Source organism: Saimiri boliviensis, chromosome 1 (genome assembly GCF_048565385.1).
Source record: "Saimiri boliviensis isolate mSaiBol1 chromosome 1, mSaiBol1.pri, whole genome shotgun sequence".
In the NCBI taxonomy this organism is placed as follows: domain Eukaryota; kingdom Metazoa; phylum Chordata; class Mammalia; order Primates; family Cebidae; genus Saimiri; species Saimiri boliviensis.
In genome coordinates this window covers 287,862,336-287,885,503 of record NC_133449.1, presented here as the reverse complement: position 1 = coordinate 287,885,503, position 23,168 = coordinate 287,862,336, and the positions used below count along the sequence as shown (strand labels likewise).

The following is a 23,168-nucleotide window of genomic DNA, read 5'->3' as shown; positions in this document are numbered from 1 at the left end:
AATGTTGTTTGTTGTGAGTACAAAGTTTTAACTTTGTATTCTAAAGGCATAATAAGAATCCCAGTCCTGACTGAAGTAATTATATGACAATGCTAAATTTCCTCAACCACCTCTATTGAGATTTAACTCAGGACTCAAAAGCTAAGCAAGTACATATTTTGAAGGCTGTCATGACCACAGTGGCAACTCAGGGGCAGGAATCAGAATCAGAATCTGCCTTTCTGAGATCACCCAACCATGTGAATTTATGAAGCTGGATTAAATGTTCCTAATGCAACTCCTAACTTTATGACTCTGTGCTTCACATGCTATAAATTAAAAAGAATGTTCAGAAAAAGAGGAAGGGAGAGAGAAGAGGAGAAGTGGGGAAGAAAGAGACGTGTGGTAGGGCTCAGAAGGGCAAGCACCATCCAACACACAGAAAAGGTACAGAAAAGGGGAAGGACAGACCCAAAAACTATGCTGACTATATTAAAGTAAATAAATCTTCAGGTCGGCAAAGAAGGTGCCATCAAGTTAACTCAACTCTTCGTTATGATTGAACCCAGGAGCACATCAACAGCAACCTTAAGAGAGAGTGCAGTTTTACCATAACCGTTCCATTAAAATCTTCCACATTTCTTTGCTGAAGCCTCACATACTCCCTGGAGGAAATGCTCACTCAAAAGAAGGAAGTTTACAAATGCGTGGCCATTTTTCACTGAGCATTAAGTTATCCCATAAAACAGAAGGAAAGAAGGCAGACATGGAGTGACATTTCACTAGCATTGTTAAGTCAGTAGCCTTCAGAAGTTACAGAGTGAAACTCAGGTGTCACACACTTCTGTCTTCTCACATCAGACCCGGTCAGGACATACTGTAGAGCTCTCTTAGGCCACAAATGAGAACTAACAATGTTGTTTGTTATGAGTACAAAGTTTTAACTTTGTATTCTAAAGGCATAATAATAAATCAAATGAAAGAAAAACCTAGACATGTACTAGAAAATTAGAAGTCAACAGGTGAGTAGAATTCATAATAAAACACACTTTTCAGAAAAATAAAGCAATTTAGGACCAAAACAATGATGCTGAAGATGAGACTGATTCCTTCTAGTTTCATCATCAGTCTGTATAAAGGCAATTGATGACATATATAACTTATGAGACATATGTGAAACATATGGGTAGATGATTGGTTAATAATTTCCTTTAGGAAAAAAAGAAGACACTTGGAGATTAATGGGAAAAAAACACAGGGAATAAAAGGAGAAAAACAGTTCTATTACAACTGCTATTATCTTATTTTTGCCAATGAAATATGACATAAAGCAAGACAGAAGGGAAAGGAGCCACACTTTACTCACCTGCTTCTCTGTGAGAATGACCCTCCCCAGTAACTGATCTTCTAGACCTTTCATGGTGACAGTGAAGTCAATGATGGACGTACGAGCACTTATCTCAGGGGTGTAGGCTGGGTTAGGCAGTTTGGTGGTAATGTAGAGTCTAAAGCCATCCATCACATCTACTTCCTTGTCACCAATTTTCACCTTTTTTATAAAACAAAATTTAAGTAATAAAATAGAGATATACCTTACTGTGTCTTTTTTGTATCAGATCAAGTATTGTTTTAAACAATTACGTAATTTGAGATCATTCGTATACTAAAAAAGAAATGGTCATGAGGCATCTGCACAGCTTCAGACAAGTAGGATGAAAGGAAGGAAACAGAACGATGGAAGGAAGAAACATATATATATACACATATATATAATTGACTGAATATAGAATTTAACACCAAAATTGCTGTGGACACATTGCAGGAGATAGATGGATCTTTTACCCAATATTTAGTTCAGAGGCTGAGACTGATGATGCCACACATGTAGCAAAAGAGGATAAAAAGGCTTATTACTCACATAGATTTTGGGAGAGGTCAGAGTAAGTTCCCAAGCAGGTCCCAAAAACCAGCTTGAGAGAGCAGAGAGGCACAGCTATTCTAGGGCTTTATGGTATTTTGTGGGTAGAGCTGGGGTGAGGGATCCCATACATAGATGTGGACAGGGGATTGCATTGTGTGAATTATCAACCTGTGCCCAAGGAGGGGGCACCCAGGTTTTATCAGCTTGCCCAGATGTGGGTGGGACAGAAGGGGAAAGGGGCATGGAGAAGCTTCAAAGCTGTAAGCATCAAGACACAGTCAGACCTCTTTCACATTACAAAAGTGAAATCGATATTCCTAAAAGGATATTTTAATCCAAAGTCAAGAAGCATAGAAGAGAAAAACAAACCTTTCCCACTGACTCAAATTTAAGCTGTTGCCAACTGAGAGGATCCTATCAGTGTCACATTGCCTTGGCCTCATGGAAGTATTCTGCACGTTGTTATTCACAGGTTTAACCTACCTTAAAGGTGGACCCAGTTTTAATGAAGTTTCTTTCCAAAATATTATCAAGTGCTGGATCTAGTTCCTCTCCAACATCTTCGATAAGCAAGGGCCTTCCAAGAGAAAGGCTGTCCTCCAGGTGGTTTCTAAAGTATTTGTGATTTAAAGATGTGATCTAGGAACAGGATCACAAGGTTGCTATTGACAGACATTAACATGAAACAACGCACAGGGATAACTGTTTTCAAATGAAGCTAAAGCATTCTACTGCATGAGGCAAATAAAATTGAGCATCCAAAATGTTCCAAAACACAAAACTTTCTGAGAGTCCACATGAGCCACAGTGGAAAATTCCACACCTGATCCCTATGCTTTCTGATGGCTGAATGTATACAAACTTTGTTTCATGCATAAAATTATTTTAAATGTTACATAAAATTACCTTCACATATATGAATAAGGTGTACATGAAACATAAATGAATTTCATGTTCTGAAGTGGGTTCCATCCTCATGTTATCTCATTACGTATATGCAAATATTCCAAAATCTAAAAAAAATCTAAAATCTGACACACTTCTAATCCCAAGTATTTAGTTTGATAAAGGGCTTTCAACTTGTACAGAAGTTTTTAGAGATCCTCGACTTGGAAATGCATACTTGGTGAAAGTGTAAAGAAGCTTAAACTGTTTCCATTGCTTTTTAGCAAACCATCGCTTGGTTTTATTGGGAAGTATGTAATGGCCTTGTGTGGAAATGTTTTTTCTTCACCACTACCACTTTTGTGACAAATAATAATGTAATAATTAGGAAGTATTCACCCAAAGTGCTGCACAATTTGTGTGATACAGCTCTGCCATTCTCTGATTATCAAAGAGAGCCCTGGACCTTGACGTAATAGTCTGAAACCATTGAAAGATGGCATTGGTAGAGATCAACACAAATGCAAATAATGAAAGTTTTAGAAAAGATCTTTATATTAGATTGAAGCTTGCATTTGCTACTGCTCTACCTACGATTACAAAAACATCTCAGCCGGGCATGGTGGCTCACGCCTATAATCCCAGCACTTTGGGAGGCCGAGGCAGGCAGATCTCAAGGTCAGGAGATTGAGACCATCCTGGCTAACACAGTGAAACCCTGTCTCTACTAAAAATGCAAAAAATTAGCTGGGTGTGGTGGCACACACCTGTAGTTGCAGCTACTCAGGAGTCTGAGGCAGGATAATCAATTGAACCTGGGAAGGCAGAGGTTGCAGTGAGCTGAGATTGTGCCACTGCACTCCAGCCTGGGCAAGAGTGAGACTCCATTAAAAAAAAAAAAATCTAACGTTTTCAAATACTTCTCTACTCTTGTTGGTTTGAGGCAATAAAACTTAACCAGTAATATAAACATAGTCAAACACAAATTACCTGGAGTTCATTTCGGCTTTCTTTATTTTTAATCCAGATCTTGCCTTGGGTCTGTGGATCAATTAACAAAGGGTAGCGAGATGCCTTGGTGACAATAATCCCATTTTGAATGGACAGGTCATCATTTGGCAGACCTTGGAGGTTCCACTCACTAATAGTAGGAGCATCAATCAACATCTCATTGAGATTTAGGTTCTTTCCAAACGGAATTTTCCGGGCTTTCATTTCCTTCTGCCAGTCATTTAACAGAATATCACGAAACTCTTGGTTAAATGGACCAGAATAAGACAGAAAAGCTGTAGCTAATAGAACATCCCCTAAAACAGAAAACAAACACCACTGAAATACTTTAGATTCATCCTTGTAATAGTACAGCATATTAAAAATGAAAAAAATTAAAAAGACAATAATTCTTTCAAACTAAATTCCACAAATCAAACTGGAAACACATGTGGTTGTGCCGGTGAATAAGCAGTAGTCTGGTTTATTGGTCAATAAGGTCCAAGTGACCTACCAAGTGATATCAGCTAGCAGTCAAACACTGGATTATTTTTGCTCACATTAGAAGTGAGAAAATGACCTCTAAGTTTAAGAGAATCAAAACCTCATAAGACAGAGCCTTCATTAAATGTGACCTTGATCAATATGCCCATGCACTCACAGAATTCTAAAGTGACTTGATAATAAAAAGCATAAATGTAGTTAACACATCTAATAAGGACAGCATAGATGTCAGACCAATATCCCTTTCTCTGAAATGGCTGGAGAAACACACACACACACACACACACACACACACACACACACACACACACATAGGAATTTGAAATAACCAAGTGGTTTTTTATTTTTATTAAATTATAAGCTTTCTAATTCCCTATCACTGTCAACACACAATCTCATCAATAAAGAAATGTACATACCTACAAGCCTTTTAGTTTGTGCGGCAAACTCTTGACTTTGCTGCGTCCATCTTTCTTTCTCACCAGCTAAGCCACTGATGAGCGTGGAAGCTGTCTGCATCTTTTGTCTGCATCTCTCTGCATCTTCAAGCAAGGTCTAACATAGGCCATAATGACAAGAAAACGTTTACGGAAATAAATACAGCCTCTGGCTCAAAAACGTAACTGTAGAACATGACATATTATCTGCCTTCAGAGACATATAAGCCATGACTTCACAGGAAGCATGAGATTCCGTTTCCACATGTCCGTCAGCCCACCCCTCTCTCTTTTGCCCTGTCTTCTCTCTTGGCCCCTGTCCATGGACCTTAGCTGGATTCCTCCAGTTGGTGCCATAAGCCAAGTGGTCAGATGTTAATAATAGAGACATGGTAGAAATATGCATTATTTATGAATTCCTCAAAAAGAAAAGTGGAAATAGCATATGAGCATACATGCTAACATAATACAGCACCAAAAATATAAAGAAATCCATATCCTTCCTTGATATTAGGAATCTCTCTCATGTTAAAGTTCTGTATCATTATTGCTTTATCTAACTCTATGCTTCCTTTTACTTTAGGTGAAACCTTAGATCAGGCGTCCCCAAACTACGGCCCGTGGGCCGCATGTGGCCCCCTGAGGCCATTTATCCGGCCCCCTGCCGCACTTCAGGAAGGGGCACCTCTTTCATTGGTGGTCAGTGAGAGGAGCACAGTATGTGGTGGCCCTCCAGCGCTCTGAGGGACAGTGAACTGGCCCGCTGTGTAAAAAGTTTGGAGACGCCTGCCTTAGATTATCTGAAAATCATGGTGCTCTGAGGCTCCTGAACAAATTTTAGCCACACCTGTGTTGGCAGATCCCTTCCTGCTGTTCCTTTTGACAAGGAAAGGCCTTTAACCCAGACTTCCACATACTGTAGAAACTCATGCTTAGTTCCTCAAAATAAAATGGCTGTGATGGCTCACACCTGTAATCCCAGCACTTTGGGAGGCCGAGGTGGGCAGATCATTTGAGGTCAGGAGTTTGAAACCAGCCTGAGCTACACGGTGAAACCCCATCTGTACTAGAAATACAAAATTTAGCCAGGCATGGTGGTGGGCACCTGCTATTCCACTTAGGAGGCTGAGGCAGAAGAAGCGCTTGAACTAAGAGATCAAGGTTGCACTGAGCCAAGATGGTGCTACGGAACTCCAGCCTGGGCAACAGAGTATGACTGTGTCTCAAAAAAAACACAAAAAGCAAAAAACATATGGCTCCATTTCTTGGTGTTTAAGCAACAATTGCTTATTCTACTTGTAAAAATCTAAACTTACAAAATAAAATGGGTATGGATAAAGGTTTAGCTACATGACAAGTCACTACATGGTCAAATATATATATACATGCTAAATGTCTAACAATGGAGGATTCTTTAAATAAATTATAGTGTATCCATGAATAAGAATACATCGAAGCCACCAATAAAATCTCATAAAAAGATTTTAGATGTGTCCAAGAGATTCTGATATATTCTATCTTTGTTCTCGTTGGTTTCAAAAAACTTATTTATTTCTGCCTTAATTTTGGTATTTACACAGCAGTCTTTCAGGAGCAGGTTACTCAGTTTCCACATAGTTGTACGGTTTTGAGTGACTTTCTTAATGCTGAGATCTAATTTGACTGTACTGTGGTCTGAGAGACTGTTATGATTTCCATTCTTTTACATTTGCTCAGTGTTTTACTTCCAATTATGTGGTCAATTTTAGAATACGTGCAATGTGGTGCTGAGAGGAATTTATATTCTGTTGATTTGGGGTGGAGAGTTCTGTACATGTCGCTTAGGTCAGCTTGGTCCTGGGCTGAGTTCAAGTCTTGAATATCCTTGCTAATTTTCTGTCTCATTGATCTGTCTAATATTAGCAGTGGGTTTTAAAGTTTCCCATTATTTTTGTGTGGGAGTCTAAGTCTCTTGATAGGTCTCTAAGAATTTGCTTTATGAATCTGGGTGCTCCTTTATTGGGTACATATATATATATATATATATATATATTTAGGATAGTTAGCTCTTCTTGTTGCATTGATCCCTTTACCATTTTGTAATGCCCTTCTTTGTCTTTTTTGATCTCTGTTGGTTTAAAGTCTGTTTGATCAGACTAGGATTGCAACCCCTGCTACTGTTTGCTTTCCATTTGCTTGGTAAACATTCTTCCATCCCCTTATTTTGAGCCTATGTGTGTCTTTGCACATGAGATGGGTCTCCTGAACACAGCACACTGATGGGTCTTGACTCTATCCAATTTGCCTGTCTGTGTCTTTTAATTGGGGCATTTAGCCCATTCACATTTCAGGCTAATACTGTTATGTGTGAATTTAATCCTGTCATTATGATGCTAGCTGGTTGTTTCACCCGTTAGTTGACGCAATTTCTTTGTAGAGTCAATGGTCTTTACAATTTGGTATCCTTTTGCAGTGGCTGATACTGGTTGTTTCTTTCCACGTTTAGTGCTTTCCTTCAGGAAATCTTGTAAGGCAGGCCTGGTGGTAACAAAATCTCTCAGCATCTGCTTGTCTGTAAAGGATTTTATTTCTCCTTCACTTATGAAGTTTAATTTGGCTGGAAATGAAATTCTGGGTTGAAAATTCTTTAAGAATATTGAATATTGGCCCCCACTCTCTTATGACTTCTAGGTTTCTGCCAAGAGATCCACTGTTAGTGAGGTGGGCTTCCCTTTGTGGGTAACCCAATCTTTCTCTCTGGCTGCCCTTAACATTTTTTCCTTCATTTCAATCTTGGTGAATCTGATGATTATGTGTCTTGGGGTTGCTCTTCTCAAGGAGTATCTTTATGATGCTCTCTGTATTTCCTGAATTTGAATGTTGGCCTGTCTTTCTAGGTTGGGGAAGTTCTCCTGAATAATATCCTGAAGAGTGTTTTCTAACTTGATTCCATTTTCCCCATCACTATCAGGTAAAGCAGTATTTAGATAGGGAAATTTATAGCACTAAATGCCCACAGGAGAAAGCAGAAAAGACCTAAAACCGACATCCTAACACCAAAATTAAAAGAACTAGAGACACAAGAGCAAACAAATTCCAAAGCTGGCAGAAGACAAGAAATAACTAAGATCACAGCAGAACTAAAAGAGATAGAGACATCAAAAATCCTTCAAAAAAATCAGCAAATCCAGGAGCCGGTTTTTTGAAAAGATTAACAAAATAGACTGCTAGCCACACTAATACAGAAGAAAAGAGAGAAGAATCAAATAGACACAATAAAAATGAAAAAGGAGATATCACCACTGATCCCACAGGAATACAAACCACCATCAGAGAATACTATAAATATCTCTAGGGAAATAAACTAGAAAATCCACAAGAAATAGATAAATTCCTGGACACATACACCCTCCCAAGACTAAGCCAGGAAGAAGTTGAACCCCTAAGTAGACCAGTAACAACTTCTGAAGTTGAGGCAATAATTAATAGCCTACCAACCAAAAGAAAGCCCAGGATCACACAAATTCACAGCCAAATTCTACGAGAGGTACAAAGAGGAGCTGGTACCATTCCTTCTGAAACTATTCCAAACAACAGAAAAAAAGGGACTCCTCCCTAACTAATTTTATGAGGCCAGCATCATCCTGATACCAAAACCTGGCAGAGACACAACAAAAAAAGAAAATTTCATGACAATATCCCTGATGAACATCGATACAAAAATCCTTAATAAAATACAGGCAAACTGAATCCAGCAGCACATCAAAAGACTAATCCACCATGATCAAGTCAGCTTAATCCCTGGGATGAAAGGCTGGTTCAACATCTGGAAATCTATAAACATAATCCATCACATAAACAGAACCAATGACAAAAACCACGATTACCTCAATAGATGCAGAAAATGCCTTTGATAAAATTTAAAACCCCTTCATGCTAAAAACTCTCAATAAACTATGTATTGGTGGACCATATCTCAAAATAATAAGAGCTATTTATGACCAATCCACAGCCAACATCATACTGAATGGGCAAAAGCTGAAAACATTCCCTTTGAAAACCAGCACAAGACAAGGATGCCCTCTCTCACCACTCCTATTCAACATAGTGTTGGAAGTTCTGGCCAGGGCAATTAGGCAAGAAAAAGAAATAACAGGTATTCAAATAGGAAGAAAGGAAGTCAATTTGTCTCTGTTTGCAGATTACATGATTGTATATTTAGAAAACCTCATTGTCTCAGCCCAAAATCTCCTTAAGCTGATAAACAATTTCAGCTAAGTCTCTGCATACAAAATCAATGTGCAAAAATCACAGGCATTCCTACACATCAATAATAGACAAACAGAGAGCCAAATCATGAGTGAACTACCATTCACAATTACTACAAAGAGTAAAATACCTAGGAATACAACTTACGAGAGATGTGAAGGACCAACCTCTTCAAGGAGAACTACAAACCACTGCTCAAGGAAATATGAGAGGACACAAACAAAGGGAAAAGCATTCCATGCTCATGGATAAAAAGAATCAATATTGTGAAAATGGTCATACTGCCTAAAGTAATTTATAGATTCAATGCTATCCCCATCAAGCTACCATTGACTTTCTTCATATAATTAGAAAACACTACTTTAAATTTCATGTGGAACCAAAAAAGAGCCTGTATAGTCAAGTCAATACTAACCAGAAAGAACAAAGCTGGAGCATTACACTACCTGACTTCAAACTATAATATAAAGCTACAGTAATCAAAGCAGCATGGTACTGGTACCAAAATAGAGACATAGACCAATGGAACAGAACAGAGGTCTCAGAAATAACTCCATACATCTACAACCATCTGTTCTTTGACAAACCTGACAAAACAAGCAATGGGGCAAGAATTCCCTATTTAATAAATGGTGTTGAGAAAACTGGCTGGCCAAGTGCAGAAAACTGAAACTGGACCCTTCTTTACACCTTATACAAATATTACCTCAAGATGGATTAAAGACTTAAACATAAGACCTAAAGCCATAAGAATCCTAGAATAAAATTTAGGCAATATAATTCAGGACACAGGCATGGGCAAAGACTTCATTACTAAAACACCAAAAGTAATAGCAACAAAAGCCAAAATTGACAAATTGGATCTAATTAAACTAAAGAGCTTCTGCACAGCAAAAGAAACTATCATCAAAGTAAATAGGCAACCTACAGAATTGGAGAAAATTTTTGCAATCTATCCTTCTGACAAAGGGCTAAAACCAGAATCTATAAAGAACTTAAAGAAATTTACAAGAAAAAAACAACCACATCAGACACTTCTCAAAAGAAGACATTTATGCAGCCAACAAACATGGAAAAAAGCTCATTATCACTGGTCATTAGAGAAATGCAAAACAAAACTTCAATGAGATACCATCTCACACCAGTTAGAATGGCAATCACTAAAAGGTCAGGAAACAACAGATGCTGGAGAGGATGTGGAGAAATAGGAACGCTTTTACACTGTTGGTGGGATTGTAAATTAGTTCAGCCATTGTGGAAGACAGTGTGGCAATTCTTCAAGGATCTAGAACCAGAAATACCATTTGACCCAGCAATCCCATTACTGGGTATATACTCAAAGGATTATAAATCATTCTACTATAAAGACACATGCACACGTATGTTTATTGTAGCACTGTTCACAACAGCAAAGACCAACCCAAAGCCCATTGATAATAAAGAAAATGTGGCACATATACACCATGAAATGCTATAAGCCATAAAAAAGGATGAGTTCAAGTCCTTTGCAGGGACATGGATGAAGCTGAAAACCATCATTCTCAGCAAACTAACACAGAAACCAACACTGCATGTTCTCACTCATAAGTCGACGTTAAATAATAACACATGGACACAGGGAGGGAAACATAACATATTGGGGCCTATCAGGGGATGAGGGGCTAGGAGAGGGACAGCATTAGGGGAAATACCTAATGTAGATGATGGGGCGATGGGTGCAGCAAACCACCATGGCACGTGTATACCTATGTAACAAACCTGAACTTTCTGAACATGTATCCCAGAACTTAAAGAGTAATTTAAGATATATATATATGACCAAGAAAGATGATCACAATATATTAAGTTAAAAATTCAATTTATAAAATGGTATTACCAAATTATCAGTTGAGTGTAAAGTACATGTGAAAGACATATATTATGATATGAATAATAACAAACAAAATATGATTATTGTTCATCTCCAGGGTTACCTATACATATATTTTTTAATCTTATTAGGAGACAAGATGTGTTAGCTAAGAGCATGAATTTAGGCTGTTTGGGTTTCAATTCTAGCATGGCCGCTTGCTTTGTGATTCTGTTTTTTTCTTGTTTTCTTTTTGTTTTAAGTGAGGATTTTTTAAATTATTATCATTTAAGTTCTGGGATACATGTGCAGAACATGTACATTTGTTACATAGGTATACATGTGCTATGGTAGTCTGCTGCACCCATCAACAGATCATCTACATTAGGTATTTCTCCAATGCTCTCCCTCCCCTAAGCCCTCACCCTCTGACAGGCCCCAGTGTGTGATGTTCCCCTCCCTATGTCCATGTTTTCTCATTCCACACCCACTTATAAGTGAGAACATGCAGTATTTGGTTTTCTGTTCTTGTGTTAGTTTGCTGAGAATGATGGCTTCCAGCTTAAACCATGTCCCTGCAAAGGGCATGAACTCATCCTTTTTAATGGCTGCATAGTATCCCATGGTGTATATGTGTCATATTTTCCTTATGCAGTCTAACATTGATGGGCATTTGGGTTGGTCCAAGTCTTTGCTATTGTGAACAGTGCTGCAATAAACACCTGTGTGCATGTGTCTTTATAGCAGAAGATTTATAATCTTTTGGCTATAAATCCACTAATGGGATTGTTGGGGTTACCTGTATTTTCTATAAAGACATGAATTGCTTTTGTAGTAATAACACAATACAGTGTTTCTCCAATTCAAGAAATTTATTCCACTTTGTCCTAATCTATTTTCTTCCTCTAGAGTTAAGGCAAAAAAAGTAACAGGCCATCAGAGAGGCACATCCCCAACTACGGCCACCTCTGTCTGTTTCCCTCATGAGGGAGGGTGCAAGCTGGGAAGTATGATCCTACATTGTTTATTAGAAAAAAACTTCTTATTTGTAAAATACTTTTAATACTGTTTTGCTTTCCCTAAATTCTTCAATCCCAATTCCATCAGCCGAATCAGAAAATGGCCAGGCCTCTCCCTTTCTGGCTTTTGTTTTCTGGAAGCCCAGGCATCCTTGGGGGATTACAATTTGGGAGAAGAGAAAGGAATAACTGTTGAGAATACCAGAGAAAAAAAACGTAAGTTCCGTGTGTTCCCCCCAGCCTATTGAGGGGAGCACAGGGAACTTACTGGGTTCTCTGAGTAGTACCCCCATCCTCAGGCCCACTCTCTCTTAGGTCCCAGAGAGGTGACTAGCTCTTCAGCAGTCCTAGGCAAGCTGAACCCTGAGCAAAGGCACTGGGTCCTGTGTGGGGCGTAGCCAGGACACACACTCGTTCAGTGAGCCATGCAGACCTGGGCCACAGTGAGCCGCAGATTGAAAGCCCTCCTCCTGCCTTCTGTGAGGCCCACAAACCCCTGGACTTTCATGGAGTCCTACGGAGGGAGAAGAGCAATAAAAATGACTTAAGATCAAGTTCAGAAGTTCCTTGTAGGCATGGCCAGATTTTTTTTTTTTTAATAAAGAATTTGCCGGGCGCGGTGGCTCAAGCCTGTAATCCCAGCACTTTGGGAGGCCGAGGCGGGTGGATCACGAGGTCAAGAGATCGAGACCATCCTGGTCAACATGGTGAAACCCCGTCTCTACTAAATATACAAAAAATTAGCTGGGCATGGTGGCACGTGCCTGTAATCCCAGCTACTCAGGAGGCTGAGGCAGGAGAATTGCCTGAACCCGGGAGGCGGAGGTTGCAGTGAGCCGAGATCGTGCTATTGTACTCCAGCCTAGGTAACAAGAGCGAAACTCCGTCTCAAAAAAAAAAAAAAAAAAAAAGAATTGGACATTTGTCAAAATTCAAGTTTTAAAGTTAGAGCCATAGTTTTACAGTTCTTCTATGGTCCCAGGATTATTTACCTAACAAATAGCAGATGCTCAAAAACAATAAAACTTGCTGAATTAATTAATGTTAAAATTTACACATAAAGTGTGAAGGTAAAATATTTTCATTGTGTTCACTAGAGCTTCCTGATACAAGTGAGCATTCAAAATGGTGGAAATTAACACTCCTTCCAAAGTAGACTCTTTCAAACTGCCGTCAGTTTTTCCATATATAAGTGAAGTTCACGAAACATAGGTGTATAAACCCACATAAGTGCTACTTCTTTTGTATAATTTAATTTTCATTTTAAGTTCAGGGGTCATGCACAGGTTTGTTACACAGCAAACTTGTGTCATGGGAGTTTATTGTGCAAATTATTTCATCACCCAGGTATTAAGCCCAGTACCCGTTAGTTACTTTTCCCGATCCTTTCCCTCTTCCCACACTCCACCCTCCAACAGGCCCCAGTGTCTGTTGTTCCTCTCTATGTGCCCATGTGTTCTCATTATTTAGCTCCCACTTGTAAGTCAGAACATGTGGTATTTGGTTTTCTGTTCCTGTGTTAGTTTGCTAAGGATAATGGCCTCTGGTTCCATTCATGTTCCTAAAAGGACACAATCTCATTCTTTTTTACAACTGCATAGCCTTCCATGGTGTACACGTATCACATTTTTTTATCCAGTCTACCACTGACCAATATTTACGTTGATTCCATGTCTTTGCTATTGCAAATAGGGCAGCAATGAACATACTCGCCCATGTGGCTTTATAACAGAATGATTTATATTCCTTTGGGTATATATCCATTAATGGGATTACTGGGCCAAATGTTATTTCTGTTTCCAAGTCTTTGAGAAATTGCCACACTATCTTCCAGAATGGTTGAATTAACTTACACTCTGACCAACAGTGTATAAGCATTCTTTTTCTCCACAATCTCACCAGCATCTGTTGTTTTTTGACTTTTTAGTAATAGCCATCCTGACTGGTGTGAGATGGTAGCGCACTGTGGTTTTGGTTTGCATTTCTCTAGTGATCAGTGATATTGAGCTCTTTTTCATATAATTGTTGGCTGCATGTATGTCTTTTTTTGAAAAGTGCTGCAACAAAAGCAAAAACTGACAAATGGGATCTAATTAAAATAAAGACCTTCCGCACAGCAAAATAAACTATCAACAGAGTGAAGAGACAGCCTATAGAATGGGAGAAAATTTTTGCAAAATATGAATCTGAAAGAGGTCTAATGTCCAGGATCTATAAGGAACTTAAACAAATTCACAAGAAAAAAAAATCTCATTAAAAAGAGAGCAAAGGACATGAATAGATATTTTTCAAAAATGCTACTTCTTTCAAGCTTTCAAAAGCTTTTATTTTGCTTGCAGAAGACATATCTTTAAGAGACTATATAATAAAATGAGAACAAAGATAGGCAAGGCACTAGGGTGGCTTGGCTTATGCCTGTAATCCCATCCTTTGTGAGGCCGAGGTGGGTCTTATACTGCTTGAGCCCTAGAGCTCGAGACCAGCCTGGGCAACATGGCCAAAACTTGTCTCTACAAAAATTTAGCTAGGCATAGTGTTGCATGCCTGTATTCTCAGCTACTTGGGAGGCTGTGGAAGGATCACTTGAGCCCAGAAATTCAAGGCTGCGGTAAGCCATGATCATGCCACTGCACTCCAGCCTGAAACACAGAGCAAGACCTTGTCTCAAGAAAATAAAAATCCACCCTGCCTACCTTGCAAGTTATTTCAAAGATTAAATGAGATTAAATGGGAGGATATGATTTGAAAAACATAACAAAAAAGCTACTACACAAGATGTTGTCATCATTACCATCTCCACTAATAAAGACACTTAGAATGGCTATGTTCCAGTACTGACTGCCATCTTGACTGACTATCCTGCCATCTCACCAAGGACCCTTGGTGTCCATTATGTGCTATGTATATATTATGTATAAATTCAGTGAATCCCCACAAGAACCCAAACTCTCGCAGAAATAAAGTAGAAAACCAATGAGAGCCTATGATAGCCATGTAGATGTGTGACAGTCCCTGACATGACAAAGGGCATGTTACCTGCTTTTCAGTCATGGCCTGTTCATACTCAGCCTGTACCACGTCAAGTTCCGCCTGCTTGTCGTCCAGCTCGGCCTGGGCTTTCTGCAGATCCTGCATGGCCAGGACATGGCGATTCTCCTGCACCACCAAGTTGGCCTGCACAGGACATGCACAGAGGGAAAACATGGGTAGTCAACCTCAAAACTTTCTGCATTTCAGGGTTTTAGAACTCAGCTACACCGTGTGTTTATACTTTTTCTTTGTTCCAGCTCCAGAATCCTTTCAAATCACATTAAGTCCAGAACAAATCTTAATGTGAACCCAACATAAATGTGTATAAGCAGAAAGTTACAGTTCATTAGAAAATTCATCAGCAAATATATTTTTAAAGTGTCAGATAGGAAATATTTTGGGCCGAGAGTCAAAATTGAAATTATTGTTTATGTACTTCTTCAAAAACCATTTAAACATATAGAAAGCATTTTGATTTCACAAGCCATCCAAATATAGGTGGTGGGCTAGATTTGGCACATGGATCATAGTCTGCCTAGAGCAGACTGTAATATTAATGTGTACAGACAAATTATAAAACATTATAATATTATGAGTTATAGAAAAAAACATATTTAAAACTATCTGCCTAGCAGGACTCATCATATTAAAAAGTAATAAATGATGGAAAATAATTATTTACTAAATATAAATATCTAGGTTTTGTATATCATGGTGGTCTTGACATCATTCCTGTCGTTTTAATATATTTCTTGCCTCTGGAAAGCATATCTGACACCTTGAGCTGTGACTAATTAAAAGTATTTGTTTTAAAGAAGCTATAAAGATAGAATCAAAAGACTTAAGCAAAAGCATATTAGCAAAAGATGAGATGTAAAAAAAATAGTTCATGCCTTTAAAAACATTTTTTTTGAAACTAAATTTTTCCCTTTTAAATTTTCAGAATACTAATATTGACTTTCATGGGTTGATCCATTACTAGAAGGTATATTCTTTCTGAAGTATTTAAGAAAAGATTATTTTTTAAACATTTTTTAGGTAAATTCTTTTCCTATCTCAAAACTTCAGGCTTCCAACTTTTGGCAGAATAAAGCTTTAAGGAAATACTGAAGAGATTTGTAATTGACTAGATGCAGTGATGGGCAAAAGCATGGCTTAAAAGTTGCATGTAAAAAGGACCTGACTGGTGCAACATTCTTTCCTCAGCTCTGCTGTAAGCTGCAACCGTTGCCATGGCTCAAACATGGAAGGAACAAGTCAGGTCACCATGTCAAGAAACTTAAAACTTAAATTCACCTGCTAATGACAAACTATTGCAAACCCAAAGATTCTCAACAGTTTCTAGTACTTTACTCACCAATAAATAAACAACATTTTTATTAAATGAAGCAATTGCTAACCAAAATCCTTCAAACCCAATTAATTTCTCAACTTAAGTAGAACTCTGTGCAGGTTGCTTAAACCCTGTGAGATTCAGTTTCTTCATTAAAATATTGAAAAACTAACTCCTTGGATTTTTTTGTGAGGATTAAGTAAGATAACATGTAAAATCTCAAGTCTAACCCTGATACATAAACATGAGTTCAATAAACAATAGATATTGTTACTGTTATTATCCATGTCCAATATTTAAGTTCTGCTTTTTTATAACATTCTACTTATATGTACTGATAATGATTTTCATAAATTTTTCAAGGAGAAATCTCATTATAAGGAACTTGAATAGAATCTAAATTGCTATTGCTATAATTCATATTTGTTTGAATTTATTCACTACTAGAAGTCACTTAGCCCATTTATAAGAATTGCAAGATGAAAGATAACAGCTCCTCAGTGGGGCCATTACTAATTAGTGTTTAAGAGATTCCACTTGGAAGTTTAGGGAATTCCCTTGACCTCTCCTCATATAAGAAGCAGGGGTTTGCAAGTGAAACCTTTCTGGGAAGAAGGGAAGTCAAAGGCCTAGGTCTGTATTTCTTATTACAGTCAACAGAACCATCCGGTGATAATCTGTACTCACTTCTTCTTCTACTCCTACCTACACAGTGAACCTGGATCTATGTAACAGCATGTATTTTTCTGACTAACATAAAAGGAACCCGACAAGCTGAGTGGTCCAAGATGCTACATACTTATAAGAAGATAGGAGGACCTTAGAAAGAAAAGCACAGGTTCTAGGAGCAAGTAAAAAAGTTCTCACTTCTGGTAATGTTCCCTTCACTTTCTACTGTAGGACCCAGATTGTCTTGAGAGGAGCTGAAAGCTGAAATGTTAATGGCACTTAACACAGAGGAAGACATCTCATTGTTCTTAATGTAAGCCTTGTACAGAACGCCCATTTCTAACGATTTCAGCTATCTACTTAAAATAACTACAATTACAGAAAAAACTATATCATGAATTTAACTGTAGTTCTCTTTAAGACACTACGCATAGTTACCCACTATAAAAGTGTGCAAAGAATGACCTGTACTTTTCACTTTATATAATGGCTCTAATTCAGCCAATATCAGATTGTCCTTTTTTTTCCAATATTTTATTTTTTATTAACAAATAATTTTACATATTCATGGGGTACATATTTTGATTGTCCATTTTTGAGCTATGATGAAGTCTTCAATAGTCACAATATCCATGGCTTCAAACAGCATGATATCAATTATTTGCTTGGAAATTCTCTGACTCAAATGACTCTTTGTTCCTTTAGGCTGTCCTAGGACCTCAAGAGCCTCAATTGCTGAATAAATGGTCCTGGTATCATAACAACTAGAAACAAAATAGGACTTGCAACTCTATACCACTCTTGATTACTTGTTTCATGATTGTTAAGTTTCTTGTGTAGTTGAAAGTATAAGTAGAATGTAGTTGAAGATTAAAAGAGATGAGACTCACACAAAAGCAAAATAATCAATCTAGCCATGAGATACGATTCTGAGACATCAGTATTCCATTTTCAAAAAACATGCTCTCCACTGCCTCTCCATTTTCTGAAGACTGACCCTTTTAATGGTAGGAGAATATGCAAAAATGCAGCTTAAGGATTCAATTATGCAAAGGAAAAATAAAACATTGTCTAAAAAGTTACATTAAATAACAAATAGATGATATTCAGTCACTTTCCTAAGAGATGAAACAAATGGAAAAGGGAGGAATATGTCATCCCTTAAGCCAAGCCAAGACCAGCTTTCAGCATTTTCTGTCTTGAACCTACCTCACTCATAGGATTCTCTGGATAAAGTTCTTAAATATCATCAGAGAATTCTATGCTACAGTTTGCTATAATTGGTAGCATTTTGGATTTTTTTTTCAAGTTTACATTGCAGATGAAAACACCCAACAGCCCACAATGGACTTGTAGGGAGCATCCTTGTAAAGAGTCCATCCATGCTTACAGGCTCATACAGTTCTGAAGATGGGAAGGGAAGGAAAGAGGAGAGAAGAGAAGGGAAGGGGAGGGGAGGGGAGGGAAGGAGAAGGGGAGGGGAGTGGGAAGGGAAAAGAAACACCATGCTTGGCCTTTCTTATGCTCGCTCCCCCGTGGACCTGAGTGCCCTAACACCAGAAGCCAAAGGCACATGTGCTCCTGTGAAAAGATAAGACCAAGTGACCTGGAGACTCTTCCCAGGCACGTTCACCCAGGTCTGCCTAGGAAGCTTACCTTCAGAGGCAGCACTTCTTTGTTTATAGAAAAGAAGGAAGCCATGGCTTTCGTCCAGGAACAAAGACCAGCTACATTTCCACAGACGTGTTTAGCAGTTTCGATGTTATAGTCAGCCATTTCAAAGTAAGGACTCAAGAACTCTATCACCTCTTCATTGATCGTGTCTTTTGGGAATTGCTATGGAAGAAAAGAGTAAAATTAAGTCAAAACACTTCTTTCCATGAATTCATACTTCCGTCATGCTCTCAATGTCACTGAAACTACTGAACAATCACAAATAAATGAAGGGCATTATATTTTGTCACTATTTTAAGATATTAGGTAAAAGTCCTAAAGGTAAAAGTACAGTAAGAAATGATAGCAAACCAGTCTGTTAGAGTACACTTTGTCTTCTCTAGGAAAGATACTGACCCTAACTAAGTATCATGAAATCCAGGGAAAGAGTAAATTATTTATGTCACGAACACTAATATGACTATTAGAATTTCCAAAGCAATAAAGATTTTTTGTCATTAATCCTAAATAGCTGAATTACAAACCCATAAATTCCACAGTAAAAAACAAACACACACAGGTTTATTCAGTCTGAGGACATATATATTTACTAATACTGATTAAATGTGTGTAAGTTCCAGAAATTCCACTCCTGAGGATAAAGCCAACAGAAATGCATACTACAGCCACCAAATGACCAATATTCACAGCAGCTTTATTTATAATAGCCAAAATTAATACCTACCCCAAAATTCATCAGTAGTACAAGGGACAAACAAAATGAACCATACAGTAGTGTTTCACACTGGTGCTGGTTCAAATAGGCTTGTAAGAAATGATTGTTAAATTTCCAGGAATTCTGCAAGGTTGTTAGACTCAGCCATTATTAAAAAATAAGATATATAAACAGAATTAAATAAATGATATGTCAAGCAAAAAATATACTCAGAGCTCATAACTTTCTAATTCTTAAACGACACTTTACTATCATCTGTATTTCTAAGGTCATTTACAACTATCGTATCTATATGGTGGAAATACTGCACAATATCAGGCTACCATGCAGCTCTTCCCAACTCTAGATCCAGCAACATCATTTTAGTAGCTTACAATCGCCATCATGGGAGTACTTACACCATGGCAAAACTTCAAATCAGAGCTTTTTTTTCATTTCTTTTTTTCCTTTCTCCCTGAAGAATCAGTTGCTAAACATTTGTCACACACACTACTGCACATTTATATACTAGGAAACTATATATCAATGAAAAAAGAAAGACTGTCATTTGCAACAATACGAATGAATTTCACAGACATGTTGAATGAAAGAAGTCAAAACCAAAGGGTTCATACAATATTATTTCATACATGCAAATTTCAAAACAGGCAAAGCGAATTATCTGGATAAAGGTAAGAATACAATTATCTTAAGGAAGGTTATTGACTGGATTAGTGCACAAGAGAGATTTCTGGAGTCTGCAAATACATATTTTTCTTTCAGTGTTCACAAATGGGTACAAATATATGTAAATATTCATCAGGCTATACATTTAAAAATTGTGCATTTATTTCATGTTAAGTTTTATCTCATAAAATAAAGATGTAAATTAATTACTACTGAGAATTGCAAAATACAAATATTTGTATACATTTGTATTCGTATGACTATAATATATATACATACTCACCGTTTTCTTAAAATTATATTTTTTAACTTTTATTGAAGTATACATAATACTGATGATGCTTTAATACAACTAAAATCGGTCAGGAAAAACTAATGCTTACAGTAACTTACATTTGAAAGAGAAGGTTTTACTCTGAAAAAAACAAGTAATGTAGACTGAATTCTTTTTGGAAACTTATTCTACCAAAGGACTCATACACCAGTGAAGAATGAGTTCCCTCCTAGCCCATCACCACTGAACTACCAACCTGTAAGTTCTGTAAAAAGTTCCCTGCCGTCATCAGTTTTAAGGATTCCTGCCAAGAGGGCATGGTACAGCTTTTTTCCAGGTCAATTTTCACGGCATTGACTTTCCTTTGAAACAGGAGCAGTACACAATCCATGATCCGCATGATGAGGTGAGGGGGACGGCCCAAGGTGCGGACCGTGGCAATGTCCGAAGGCTTGATGGTCTGTGGGATGAAAGGAAGGATCACCCAACCTCAGACAGGAAAGCAAAAACAAGCAAACCTTGCATGTCCAAATGCTACTATTTCAACAGAGGACAGAAAACTGTTTCAAGTTAGATGCACGGCCATGGGGTCTAGATGCATATTTAATCCCAAAGAAACACCATGTCCCAACAACTTCAAATTTCTACTATTCAAACTAGCAGTGAGAGGAAAGAAATGTTGGCAAGCAGACACGGAGCTGTGACTTCTCTAAAAGTGCACAGATGGCTCTGTGCCAGAAAAAAGAAAGGCGTAATCTGAAAGAAAAAGAATACTCAGCACATAAGTAGATTTTGAGGTTCAAAACCAGGAAAGCTGCAGTATTTGCAGTGCTTTTTTACTCATTAGCTATGTAGGTCAAGAATCTGCCTGCCTCTCTTCAACAACTCAGACTCGTCACTGTGGACTGACACCAGAGGGTAGCTGCAGGGCTGACAGATTGAATAATTAGAGGTTTCTTAGCTGGGAACTGACCTTTAAATGAAAGGACTTGAGCAATATGAATTTCACAAGCTCTCTCTTAGAAAAGTTCCATTCCATTTCTAGTACAGATACTCTTATAAAGTAAATTATTTAATAGTCACGTACACCTGTTTTGGTTGATAATAACTGCTCAATCACCTCAAACTCACTATGGAATAAGTATTGAAAAAATGTAAAAATTGGAAACAGCCCTATCTCTAGGACAAATAGTACATATTCTTTCCTTCCAGATCTTCAAAACATTCATCTAGTTTGTATTTGCCTCCTTTCTATCAAAAGATGGTAACCAATGACTTTGTCATAAAAGTGAATGATCTGTTCTCCAGGACTGAGGAAAAAAGAAAAAACACCAAACTTGGTAAATTAGGAATGTAACCACATACTTTGAAAAGGAGTGTGTGTGTGTGTGTGTGTGTGTGTGTGTGTGTGTGTAGTTTTGTTTTCCTTCTTTGTTTTTTTATTTTGAGACCTAAGTCCACTCTGTCACCCAGGCTGCAGTGCAGTGGTATGAACTCGGCTCACTGCAACCTCCTCCTTCCAGGTTCAAGTGATTCTCATGCCTCAGCTTCCTGAGTAGCTGGGACTACAGGCATATGTCACACGCCCAGCTAATTTCTTTTTAAGTAGAGACAGGGTTTCACCATGTTGGCCAAGCTGGTCTCGAACTCCTGACATCAAGTGATCTGCCCACCTCAGCCTCACAAAGTACTGGGATTACAGGAGTGAGCCACTATGCCTGGCCTGTTTTAATATATTAATACTAGCATTTATGAAAGCCAGACAGCTGGAAGTTAGGGCTAATGTGTGGGAGAGAACTGGAAATGGCAGATAGACCTTTATTTGAGGTGCGTAGCTATAAAAGAAAAGAGAAAAATGGAACAGCAGCCAGTGGAAAAAGTAGGTAGGGTCAAATTAAAGTTACATAAAATGTAAGGGCTAGGTATGCTTATTTTACTTCAGCTTCAAAAATAATTTTCAAACTGAATGATGCTCAGCTTTGTTAAATATCCAGGTAAAAGAAGTTGAAGTGGGGACAGAAACTCAACCTGTTTCACCTAAACATTAAATTCCTCTTTTTTCTGCAGGCCAAGAAATATGACTGTTATACAATCTCCTCTATGCTGTGGCAATAGAACAGTTGTCTAACATCTGGAGGTATTTTTTATTTTTGCTCTGAGCTGGTTAAAGTCGGATTAGTATTGAAACAGGAAGAAACACATTCTTTGCCCAAGTAAGGTTTGTTACTTTATTTGTTACACAGATTTATGTAACTTGATGTCAAAATGTTAGAATTTGTATATACCTGGAACTTTCTTAGTAATAAGTGAGTCTTCAAAACTCAACCAGCCTTTTAAGCTGTGGCCTAGTTCACTAAACATTTCCTTTTCTCAAAATCCAACCTCCTTTGCAACTTTGCGATTAGTGTATTGCCACACAATTTGATATGGTTTGGCTCTGTGTCCCCACCCAAATCTCATCTCACATGGTAATCTCCACATCTCAAGGGAGGGACCTGGTGGAAGGTGACTGGATCATGGGGGCAGTTTCCCCCATGCTGTTCTCATCATAGTGGGTGAATTCTCAGGAGATCTGATGATTTAAAAGTGGCGGTTTCCCTTGCTCTTTCTCCTGCCATCTTGTGAAGAAGGTGCCTGCTTCCCCTTCACCTTCTGCCATGATTGTAAGTTTCCTGAGGCCTCCCGAGCCATACAGAAATGTGAGTCAATTAAACATCTTTTGTTTATAAATTACCCAGTCTCCACTAGTATCTTTATAGCAGTGTGAACACAGACTAATATGCAATTGTACTGTTTAGTTGTATTGGAAGCCTGCTCAAACACTCTCATTAATGAGCTATATCAGATCTGTAGTTCTTTATTTGGGTAATTTATAGATAGAAAATGTTGTATCTTACAGATCACCTACTCCAATGACCTCAATGAATGAGTGAGGGAATGTTGCCTTAGAAAGTTGATGTGAGTTTTCCAATATT

At 38.0% G+C, this 23,168-nt stretch overlaps 1 protein-coding gene across 4 annotated transcripts in view; it reads right to left on the bottom strand.

The window, feature by feature from the left end:
• Positions 1–23,168, bottom strand: part of DNAH5 (dynein axonemal heavy chain 5) — a 358,938-nt gene that overhangs the window by 66,610 nt on the left and 269,160 nt on the right. For all 4 annotated transcript variants that reach the window (XM_039471819.2, XM_074387173.1, XM_003932490.4 and 1 more), the window contains 7 exons: positions 20,450–20,653; positions 18,521–18,700; positions 14,869–15,006; positions 4,699–4,834; positions 3,776–4,092; positions 2,384–2,539; positions 1,346–1,528 (listed from right to left, as the gene is read on the bottom strand). In XM_039471819.2, coding sequence (XP_039327753.2) covers positions 1,346–1,528; positions 2,384–2,539; positions 3,776–4,092; positions 4,699–4,834; positions 14,869–15,006; positions 18,521–18,700; positions 20,450–20,653 — 1,314 coding nt within the window. The remainder of the gene's footprint in view (positions 1–1,345; positions 1,529–2,383; positions 2,540–3,775; positions 4,093–4,698; positions 4,835–14,868; positions 15,007–18,520; positions 18,701–20,449; positions 20,654–23,168) is intronic.